Below are 12,702 nucleotides of genomic sequence, written 5' to 3' on the forward strand. Positions count from 1 at the left end.
GTCAGATGTTTTTACCCTTCAAGACCTTAGAAAGTTTGACAAACTTTGCATAGTTGCTGGTGGGGATACAACAACTTTGCTCACCTCACTTCTACCCTCTTGTCAACACACTATAATAAAATAATGTGCAAGTATTATTACTCTTTGGTATACAGGGTGTGCAGAAAAAGCTGCAAATTTTATAATACCTGAATATCTCAATTATGGATGCAAGGTAAGTCCTGCTCCTATGTTTAAAATCAATCTTGAAATATCTGCTGGTTCATGAAAACTATACAAAGAAAGGTTACCAATTGAGATTTGAACTTTTATCTCCTTCTTTATCATTCCTCATCAGATTCTACATTATGACATACAGTTGGGTTCAAGCCATGGTCTTCACCATCATTGAAATCAACAAAAATTATGCTTTACTTCCAAACATCACATTGGGATTCCAGATATTTGATTCCTGCCTGTCTGTACAAAGAAGTTTGCAGGGAACTGCTTGGCTGTTAACAGGTAGAGGAAAGCCCATCCTGAACTACCGGTGTCAGAATGAGTCTGTGCTCACTGCAGTTATTGGGGAATCAATCTCTACCTCCTCACTTTCAATGGCCAGATTTCTGGGACTCTATAGGATGCCACAGGTAATGGGTGAGGTGAAATTACTTAGAGACAATGATGTGCAGTTCTTACTAGGATGTTCGTAAGGTTTCCCTGATCATTACTGTCTCAATTATTACTTGGCTGGGGATTCATTCCTTTCACTTCCCAAACCCAAAGTCTCTACTTCAATCCCATTCCTCTACAAATGATAAAATAATCATATATCACATTCTCATTGATAGAGTACTGACATCCATAAACAAGAGCGTTGTAATCAAGGGTAATAATAGTAGTTATATTTTGGTATCTGCTTGGGATGACGTGTGTACCACATATCGGACTTGAGTCATTAAGCCCATCAAAACCTCTTAAACTAACATGTCAATGTGATATTTTGTACGAAATGTGTTATGAATTTACATTCTTCCTGATCTGGATACTTTTGTTCTGGAATATTTTTTTGCCTAGTTGTATATTGGCTAAGCTCAATATCATAAATTCACCACATTCAATCCTCCATAAATTCCCAATGCAGATGACAAGTGGCTATGACAAAAGATTTTGCATCAGACAATGTGCTAGAAAAATACAACATTCAGTTGAGAGAAATATTAAAATAGCCTGTAAAAGTAGCTCTTTGTCTATGATGTCCAGTAAAGCCAAGTTTTCTTGAACATCTTGCTTTTGTTGCCTAAATCTGAGTTGGTTTATCTAATCTCACAGGTCAGTTACTTTGCATCAATTCCACTGCTAAGTGACAAAGCACAATTTCCATCTTTTTTACGGACATTCCCTAGTGACTTCTTTCAGTCATATGGACTTACGGAGCTGGTGGTGAGCTTTGGCTGGACCTGGGTGGGGCTTCTCTCTGGTGAGGATGACTACGGAACTCTGGGCTCGCAAGTGTTGAAAGCGAACCTTTTGGCATCTGGAATCTGCATAGCATTCCATGAGACTATCTCCATCAGCTCTTCTGCCAATAGGAACACTGTGATCCGTGATCTAGTCAAGAGATCGTCAGTCAATGTCATCCTGGCCTTTTGTAATCCTCTTTATCTGCTTCCAGTGCTCAAGTCGCTTGTCGGAGAGAACATCGCTGGGAAGTTGTGGATTGCTAGTGATGCATTGTTCACTACCACCATTACCTCCAGCACCGATCTTGGCAACATCATGAGTGGCTCACTTGGTTTGACTGCAAAGGAGGGAAAGGTGCCAGGGATGGAAGACTTCTTCCTCAAAGCTCATCCTTTCACATCACCCAGGGATGTATTTATTAAACTCTTCTGGGAGGAGGCCTTTGGATGCCAATGGGAAACCAGTAATCTGACTTCAAGAGATAGCGATAATACAAGTACAGGCTGGTGCACTGGAGAGGAAAAACTGGATCAAAGAAATTATGACTATGACCAAAGAATCACCTATAATATCTACAATGCTATCTATGCTGTGGCACATGCCTTACACAACATGCATTTCTGTGTGCCAAGACATGGGCCGTTCACCCATAATGAGTGTGCCAACCTTAGCAATTTCACACCATGGCAGGTATGTGAATAAGGATCCTTTAATCTGCCATTCCAAACTAAACTCGAATACTTTGTATGGTGCCTTGAGATTAGGCTTAAAGAGTTTTTGGTGGCAAATGAAATAGAAAGAATAGCGTCTGGATGCACTTTATGATTGTGACTGAGGAGAGTGAAGTTGGTTGGTGACCAATATGAACGTTGAAATATTTAACTTGGTAAGCCCTTTTCATAAATAGATTTTCACACTTATCTTAACCTTGGGATTGCAAGATACAATTGCTTGTAGTTCTTCATGCACAGAATCAGAATTAGCAGAGATGGACTTCAAATGTCACAGCTGAGTGCAACATTGTGGTAGGTTTTCCAAGGTCAAAACATTGGAATTAGTGGTGGGAAAGAGGCAGTGTTATGTTGTTTGGCATGCAAACTGCATAGAACACCAACAATGTAAGATTTGTATTGTTATTCAAATACATGTTACATGACCATCCACATGCCAGTATCAACGGGGTACCGCACCAACATCTATCAAAAAAAGGTTAAATTAATGGACTCAATCAGAGGAGTGCCCTAAATGACCATTCTTCAAAAATAGTAGATGTCCCTTACACCCGCCTCTATCTTTACAAGACCCATTTTTAAAATATGTTCAGGTGGAGTACCTGTTGGGGGATCTCCCATTGGCTTTGTTATCAGGAAACCTGAGTTTGAAAAAAATGGTATTGATTGGAGGCCAAATTTAGGCTGACAATTATAATGCCATTTTCATTGGCTTCACCTTCACGACAATGTAGCAAGTAAATGTTTGTGTTCCATCATGAAGCTGTGAAGATGTTACCTGATCTAGAGGGAGAGAAAATTCAGCTTGTTAGAAAAACTCTCAATACAGTTCTTTGGTTCCCAGGACCCAAATTCAGTCTACAACCACAAACAGTCAATCAGGGGAAGGTGAACAGATTCTTAGCTGCATAGTCAGAAGGGGCGGTGACACTGGATAGTTATACAAAGGGACAGGGAGAGTCAGAGGGCCAGATGTACAAAGTGATTTAGCATTTCATAATGGTCTGAATCTTTATTTTGGGCCTTTTGATATGTACAAATGCCAAATCGTGGTCACAATTTGCTATTTCTACAAGGCAAAAAAATTGACATTTGTGACCATGATTTAGGAAATCACAAAAATGGATTACCTATTTGCGATTCCTAAAGCACATGTGCAAGGCATTTCGCAAATGCAAATCGGGCAATTGAGAAATTCTATTACTATTGACTCAAAGCCAACAGTAACCATGTACAAAATAAAAGAATGCATTTGAAAATACATTTGTTAATATGATATGAAGTGCACATATGCCCCTAGGGCATTTGTACATTCAGATGTGCACTACGAATTTCAGGGTGCTTTCTTAATGCCAGAGGCAGGGGGAACAACCTTTACAATGCAACTTTTACAACGCACTACCATTACAACGAAACTGTTACAACGCGAGTGCATTGACAACGCAGGACATTACAACGCAAGTCTTTACATCGACTTGCACTAGATGGCGTGCTAACATTAAAAATAGTGTAGTTTACTGTCCCAACACCTTCCCTACTGTTACGTGGACTGGAGTTGGAATAGTAAATTACACTTTTTTAATGTTAGCACACCATCTAGTGCAAGTCGATGTAAAGACTTGCGTTGTAATGTTCTGCGTTGTCAATGCACTCGCGTTGTAAAACTTTCGTTGTAACAGCATGCGTTTTAACAGCATGCGTTGTAACGTCATACATCCCAGAGGCAGCCTTGGGTTTGTATTTTCTAAATTGTGATTTCTTATTTTGCCCATTGGTGGGAATGCAAGAGCATTTCCTATTTGTGATTTCCTAATATTGTTTCCAATGCTATAGGAATCACTACCAGTAAATCGCAAAGTTTGTACCTATCATTTTACATTTACAAAATAGCGATTTCTATGGAATCCCGACTTAGGTAATGCAAAATAAGAATTTTTTACATCTGCCCAATAACGTGAAGTCCCAGGGGTAGTACGTTAAAGAGGGAGCTTTGGAATGGAGTAAGTTGTGGTGAGCCAGGAGTCGCAGAATAAGCAGCTAACAACCACAAAAGCAAAATGTGACACCCCTTGAACTAGCAGTGTGCAAAGATATTAGTTATGCACATCCTGTGATGTAGCTGTTTAACTGCCATACTCTAAATAAGGCTCTACATTTGTCTTCATGCTGGAAGCAGTAAGGCAAAGCTCCAAAATTCATGGGGTGTAGGAGAGATGGTTTCTCAACAAACTAAAATACATCCCTGGTGGAAATAAGAACAGCTGTTATACACATATTTACTTATTATTCCTCTCCTGCCATTCCCACTTGCCAAATTACCTTTTTAGCCTACTTTAACCTTAAATTCCTTTTGCCAGAACATCACCTCTTTGTTATGCATTTATACTCTTCACTGATACATACCTATATGAAATCCTAAACCTTTCGCTTTCCAATAGAAAAACATTCCTGTATATTAGTATGTTGAATTATAGTCAATTAAACTGAATTTAATTGAATCAAGTAATGTACCCTTTACCAATGACTAGCATTAACTGCATGATTTCATGAATATGAACATTTTATATATATGAAATTCCTTGAAACTAGTGCATTAAATGTATTTAAATCATTTTTTCCAAATGTTAACTCTTATAATGCATATTTGTCATATTAAATAAACAATTTTGATGAAATTCAGCTAATTGAACAACTGCCATGCTAATATTAAATCTAACCCTAATCCCAACAGATGTTAAGTATTAAATTATTAAACTACATCCATTTCCATTGAAGAACTTTACCAACACAATGTGGTCTACCCAGACTAATTTTAACGTGAAACCTGATCCTATCTGCAACCACTGAGTACTCTCTCATTTAATTATTTGAATTCACCTTAATGTAATTTCATTTCCGGAGTGTGAGAGATTTGCATAAATTGCATTCCTGTAATTATTTAAAATTAAAAACAAATAAGCAACATTACCTATCTGGCACTTTGTGTTAAGAAAAGATACTAGAGATGCATTTCAAATAAAAATAATAGTAAGGAAATGCAAGACCCGTTATGCAAGCATGTAGTTATTTTGTTTACTCCAGCCTGCTCCTGCATAGCTAAAGATCACACTACCCTGTTCCCTAAGCTTAGCCACCTTCACCAAACCCATTCTTATCTACTTCTCCCCTTTTTGAACTTTATTTTCACTATTTATTCCAGTAGGCCTGCCCCATGCGCTAACATTTCATTTTTTTGTTCCGTGTGTCTATTTTTGCAATATCTTCCCTTTCCCTTTTGTAATCCCTATCAATGGACAAAGGCAGGCAGCACTGCGTACCCCCTTGGGCCACCTGTTGTCAACAGCGGTGCAAGGGGTTAACACACCACCATATGTTTAATGAGGTGGAGGGGACAGTGCTAATTTTTTTGGACAGCACCAACTCCTTCTCATGTAGCAGAAGGGAACAGGCCAGGAAAAGAGTACAGATTGATTGTGCACAATCAGCGGAAAAGGAAAGTGTGGCGCAGCATGTGCCACCACACCTTGGTTTTTACAGATTGAGGGGCAGTTGATACACTGCTGGCCAGACCCCAATTGAATTGGGGGAAGACCTGCTCAACCTGCTTGGTACTGAGATGGTGAGACTAGGTTGATGATGTTTAGAATTATTAAATTGTATATATATTAGTTTTTTCTGGAGGCATTATTTACATCACAGGTAAGTTTACATGGAAACTTTTGGAGTGATCCATCAAGTGGGGGGTTAAGCAAATGGAGGGGTCTCAAAATGTGTTTTTTCCATGAAATTTGGATAGGAAAACTGGGAATCAGTGATTCAGAAGGCACGGCTGACAGGAATTACCCCAAACTTGGCAGCAAGCTAGAATGAAGGGCGTGTCAGTGTTGTGGCGGAGTCAGCAATCTCCACAAAAATACTCAATCAATCCTCACTTCTCACCTCATTCACAAAGGATTGCCAACACTTCTGAGTTATTTTGCAGTTATTTTATTAAGAGGTACCATGGCACGTTTCGGCTGCCTGCAGTTAAATTTTGTAGGGTCCTGGTAAGTCTCCTGGGTCATTAAATCTGCCACCATAGGAGAACTTACCAATGTTTTTGAAATACTCTGAATTGTATCTCTATTTTTTTAGCTGCAGTGCAGCCTTCTAGTGGTTCTTTTTATGATTGTATATTGTGGGCTAAAAATGTTATAAGAAAGACTCAGAGACACGTTAAACATTAAAAAAATAAACATGTCTGAGATTTTTCAGCCCACCAAATGCAATCATACAAACAATGTTAAAAGAGTGACTCACAGGCATGTTGATTTCTTTTTTAATCAAAACTTTATTAAATATTTTTATACAAATATTTTTTCTTAAACAATGTATTGTGTGAATTATTGAAATAAAGATTAGATTCAAAATATAGGTTATTTTTGGAGAAAGATGATAGATTTGCTTTATATAATTTGATATGCTCTCTCCTTGATAAAGCAAATAGGCCCACTTTCTATGTTTTGGTGTTAAATGCCATGCACAGCATGGAATTGGCTGCCGCAGGCAAAGCCCACTGGGCAACTCAATGCAATGCGTGGCAGGAGGTTGACGTTAACGTAAGATAATAACATAATTTTATGCTAAAAAGCCCTAGAAATTCACAGAAAAAAACAAAGGAAAAAGTGACGTTATAGTTAGGTGTTAGTAATATATTTCTTTGCATTAAAAAACCTTTGAAATTTACTGAAAAAATCAAATGTTAAAGGGAATGTGTAGTTATGTGAAACATACCATTTTAAATGGAGAAAGGCACTGGCATTCACCAGTTATAGTTATCTCAAGTAACTATAACTCATGCCCTTGGATAATTTTAATCAGTGGTTTTTGTTTGTTTAAAACAGTATGCTTTAACTGACATTTTCAGATAAATATAATGTTTCAGAGAATGTATATATATGTATACATATGTGTATATATCGATATAGATATTCACTGAAAAAAACAGAGGTTACAGGGGCGCTATAGTTAAACTGACATTTGACTCATACACAACCAGACAAATTGAGCAGTTACAGTTAGCTGAGCTAACTATAACCTATGTCCTCGCAATGCATTGCTTATGGCCTCACATATTACATCACTCATGACTTGTCAGTGACATCACTCATGACATCACTGAGGACATCTCAAATGACATCACTGATGACATCACTAATTACATTGTTTGGATTTATATTTTAATTATGCGTGGGTGCCCACACGGCACCACTTGTACCCCGGGGACTGCTACCTTCCCGGGGCATACAATATTAAAATGATGTGGGGCCCTTGATGCTCCCCCACTGTCCTCAACACTACAAAGTGGGTGCCTTAAGTGGAACAAGGGCATCTACACTAGAGGCTGAGCCCCGGGGAATGGGGTCCTGGTTGAAGTTTTGACAGCAAGTCAGAACTCTGCAGATCACTGCACAAGCTTTTTATTATTTGCAAAGTTGTTGCGGCCACGGATATATAAATTTGGATTTCATTTAATTTCTCGACAACTACTGAATGGATGTATTCCAAAAGAAAGAAAGAGCAATCTGCATAACAAAGTCTACCTTTCTGCGAAATTTGTGTAAATCTGTCCAGCGGTTCAGGCTGTAGTCGTACTCAAAACTCCCACAGTAATTAACTTTGGAAACGCACTTGTTTTGACCCCCCTTTTTCTCAGACCCCGCTTGACGGATCACCACAAAACTTTCCATGCACAGCAAGAATCACCAGCACACTTTTTTGGGGAAAAGTTCATCAAATGGTGCAAAAGATATAGGAAAGTCAAAAAAACACTTTTCCTATGGAAACATGGTCCTAACCCTAACTATGTCACTATAAAATATAACTACATATTGGTGGTGTATATATATATATATATATAATTAGTTTTTTTCCAAAACGAATTTGTAAGTCATTTCAGCTGCTGTCTTGAAAGTGTTGAAGTGATCCATCAAGCGGGGGCCGACAAAAAGGGGGGGGGTCCCAAAATGTGATTTCACCCATTTTAATTTCCATAGGAAACATTAGACATGGATACAGCCTGAACTGCTGATCGAAATTACACCAAATTTGGCAGAAAGGTAGCTGTTCGGAAAGCAACCTTTTTGTTAAATGGTTTAAATCCATTCAGTAGTTGCAGAGAAATTTAAAGATTTTTTAAGATATACATCTGAGGCCGAGGTGGATCTGCGACCCCTCCAAATCTCGTGCCTGAGATCTGATTGGCTGCCAAAACTTCAAACCAAGAAGTGTTGGCATCCATCTTGTGACTTGGTGGAACCGAGTCAGAAGAAAAAACTTTAAAAAATGAAAAGCGGGCAGGGTAGAAACACCCTACCTCTTAGCCTCTTGAGGGGGCCAAATGGACTCCTCAGGCCAAAAAACATTTTTGGTAAAAATCCGAAAATATTAAAAAAACAAAGCTTTGACTCCTGCGCTTTGTTTAATCTAGGCCCCTGGGTGCGCCAGCTCCCAGGGGCAAGTTTCAATAATGCTGTGGGGGCCACCACCTTCCCGGGCTAGATTTAATATTAGAGTGGGGGGCTCCCACCAAGCCATAGTAAACACTACTCCACATCGTGGAAGCAAGAGCAAGTAAAATGCTTTTACTTGCACGAAGCCTAGCAGAATTGCTTTTTGCCAGAGAGAGCTGCATTTTAGCAGCTCCCTCTGTCCAAAAGCAATGCCGGGGAGTTGGCAGGATTCAGGGAGCTCGCAGGGATCTTGAGGGCCATCAGGTTCCCTCGAGGTCCCCAAAGAAAATAACTGGGTGGGAACAGGGCATCCAGTATTGTGGCCATGCCCCAGGAATGGGGTTCCCAGGGACAAAATCAGCCCAGCGAAGGGGGTCCACGCTGTCCCTTTTCCCAAAAAAATATATTTTTTCTCCACGTGTTCTGAGTCACAACTGCATCGCGATGTCCAATGTGGCCCCCCCTGTAACGTTGAGGTGCAGTCGCGAATATATCCAAAATAAATAATTAAAAGATATTCAAATCATTATTTACTCAATAATGTATTGACTCAAAGCAATTTGTATGTGTTTTTTGGGCGGAATTAGAACCACTACTGAAATGAGTAAATCCACGGTTCAAACTCACCATCTAACCTTATTGACTCCAACCATTCAGCCGTATATATCTTTAGTAAATAATGACTATGACCGTTTTCTGCTAGTATGTTTTAGAATGAACATTTTTTATAGGTCTCTAAGTTTCCCTGAAGTAAATGATTGGTCTAGAGTTCTGTGTAAATGCCCATGTGACGATTCTTCCACTCAATCAACCATCCATATTTTGTTTTTCTGTAAATTTTATGTTATACGAAGAAGGAGATGGATTATCCCTGTTTTAAAGGACCCTGGACTCAAACAGTGTCGACCTGCATTTATAGCTTTGCAATTTTTAGAAAATGAATTTGTTACTGCATCTGTTACTGCTTTTAAAAATAATGTTTTTAACTTTCGGAAATCGATTATTATGTGAACTGTAATTATATACTCATGTGGCACTGAAATTACTTTTTTTTATGAATTGTAATGTGCTTTTATGGTTATTTTTCTAAAGTAACCGAATAAAGATACTTGAATTGAATTGAATTGACTCATACACTCATACAAACAGTCACACATGTAGTTACAGACTAATTCATAGACTTATGTATCCACTCAGAGAGCCAATGAGACACTGATGCATTTACACATCTATTCAGACAGTGGTACACCCACTTACAGACACTGATGCACCCACGTATAGACCTACTCAGACACTGGCACGTCCACTCACTAACCCACTCAGACACTGAGGCACCCACTTACCAATCCACTTAGACAGTAAAACATGCGCTGACAATCCCACTCACACACTGATGTACCCATTCACAGATCCACACAGACCCGGACACATCCTTTCACAGACTCAGTGAGGGCCAATTACATCTGGCTTTCGTACACCTCACGGCTGCCTTTGATTGTGTCGTCCATGAGAAAGTATGGAATATACTAGACAGCATGGGGAGGAGGCAGCGCTAATCCAATTCCTGAGGCAGTTGTACAGCAATGCTTCCACTAGAGTCCGGTAAGGGTCCAATGGTGAGTGTACGGAGCCCTCCACCATGGAGAGGGGGGTCAGGCAAGGCTGCATTTTGGCCCCTTTTCTGTTTACACTACATACTAATGGATTAGAGCAGACAATGCTCGGGAAGTGTTGCGATCTACCACAGAAAGCCAGTTGCTCCCTGCCTGCCCTTCTCTATGCTGATGATGCTGTGATAATGGCCCGTACTCCATTGGCCCTACAACGGGCCCTTGACACTTACAACAGTTATATGATAAATCTGGGCCTGAGAGTGAACACATCCAAAACTTTTATTATGAGCTGTGGGAAAGGCAATGCAAAGTGTAGAGACATTTACATCGACAAAAAAAGGTAGCTAAGACCACAACATATCCCTATTTAGGAATTTTATTTGATTCCAACGGATCTTGGACCCAAGCCATTAAAACCAGGAACTTGCATTTTATGTGAGCAATGTCAGCTTTGATAAATTAATCCAAGAAGTTAGGGAAGAAACCTCCAGTGGAACAGCTTCACATTTATAGCGCAAAATGCATTAGCACGGCTATATATGGGGCTACTGCAACGTAAATTCTATTCAAAAGACTGAGAACACCTTTTTAAGGTTCCTGTTGGCAGTCTCACGCAGCACTTTGACCTATATTTGTCACTCAGAATTGGGAGTGCCATACATAACAGATATAATAATAGTACAACCGGTCCTCCTTTGGCATCGCATTTGATCCACATCTAATACAGAATTTAACAGTGAAATCCTAAGAGACAGCCTCAAACTGGATCATGCATTTGAAATATGCTGGTTAAAATATATTAAAGATTTTAGGAATTATATTGGGCATGCAGGCTGTTTTGATGACCCCCTGTCTATGGGTAACATTTCCAGAAAAGCCTCTAAAAAGTCTTGTATGGTTCATCTGGAGGCAATCAGATTTGCTGCAGAAGCCTCACGACCGATGGTACTTCAATACCAAATGCAGTTAAGTACCCACGGCATGCAGCCTTATTTAACCGATATGCCAAACGGGTATGATAGATTAGTTCTGACTCGTGTCAGACTTAACACCTTCCATCATTTGGTAAGCTTTCTTTCAACAAACGACTGGTCTAAAATTCTGTGCCCTTGACCGTGTGACAAGGTCTCCCAGCAAACCACTTTGCATGTAGTAATATTCTGTAAATTCTACACTACAAACAGAAGGAGATGGATCATTCCCATTTTAAAATTATGGGGTCTGAAGCAATGCTGCCCAGCCTTTATTGCACTACAGATTTTAGACATTGAGGTGCAGATTCCGATCCGTTAAAAAAAATTACCGTACGACTCGTATCCTTATTTTTTTACGTACGAGTCGTACAAGTACCTTACAAATGGCCAAGTACGATTCGTACGTGAAAAATATCTACGAATAGCATCGGGAAAAGACTACGAGAGTGCGTCGGAAAGTGTCTACGTCCGAATATCGCTGGGAAAAGTGTACGAGAGTGAGCCGGACATTTTCACATGCAAATCGCAAAACAACAGTCTGAACGCGCAAGTACGATCCCGACCGTCCGTCCGAATACACAAACGCACGGAGAATGACCCGTACGGAGCTAACGCAGTAGCACACCTGTACACGGGTAAACCCATGGCCGTATACGAGCCGTACAGCCCCCCCAACCCCAAATATGTCAGCACCGTACACCACCCTGTCCGCACTGTACCCCAGCCCCGCAACTGCACGCGCCGTCCCCCATGTACGTGCAGCACCCCCACATGTACGCGCCGTACCTCCGCAGGTACGCGCCGTTCCCCAGGGCCGCACGTGTATGCACCGTACCCCCACCGCATGTACGCACTGTACCCCCAGCCCCCCCACCGCATGTACGCACCGAACCCCCACCGCATGTACGCGCCGCACACCAACCCCGTACCCCAGCACCCTCACCCAGCATCACGTATGTACGGATCGTACCTATGCGAAAAAGACTCATACAGAACCAGGACACTGTAAAACAGCACAAGGAGGGTCAATTCGACACGTCTACATGACAAAATACATCTCAATGACTGACCTGCCACATCCAAACAGGCAAACAGAGGCCCCAATCACAACCACCACTTATAACACACCCACCAAAATTCAAACACAGCCACACCCAAAAATGGACCAATAAAAAGGGCCCACACACAACCTATGAGCCATTGCAACAGACCCGCTGCTGCCAGACCCCACTGACAAACAACTCCCCAGAGAAACTACTCCACATCACTCATACCTCCACTACACCTTCACTCACACACCTTCACACAACCTCCTCCACAAACATCCCCCTCTCCACATTGACACACACACTCACATTCACACTCACACACCCACAACCATCCACATCCACACCCACACCCCACACCATGCCCACAGACAAGAATCCAAAGTTCACTACGGCGGAGCTGG

The 12,702-nt window shown here is 40.7% G+C and overlaps 1 protein-coding gene across 1 annotated transcript in view; it reads left to right on the plus strand.

Annotated features, from left to right (window-relative positions):
* Positions 1-203: 203 nt before the first annotated feature.
* LOC146782670 (extracellular calcium-sensing receptor-like) overlaps positions 204-12,702 on the plus strand; it is a 107,769-nt gene continuing 95,270 nt past the window's right edge. The window contains exons 1-3 of the mRNA XM_085637170.1: positions 204-214; positions 338-629; positions 1,312-2,133. Of these exons, the coding sequence (XP_085493296.1) occupies positions 204-214; positions 338-629; positions 1,312-2,133 (1,125 nt within the window). The remainder of the gene's footprint in view (positions 215-337; positions 630-1,311; positions 2,134-12,702) is intronic.

Source organism: Triturus cristatus, chromosome 12 (genome assembly GCF_964204655.1).
Source record: "Triturus cristatus chromosome 12, aTriCri1.1, whole genome shotgun sequence".
Lineage (NCBI taxonomy): Eukaryota > Metazoa > Chordata > Amphibia > Caudata > Salamandridae > Triturus > Triturus cristatus.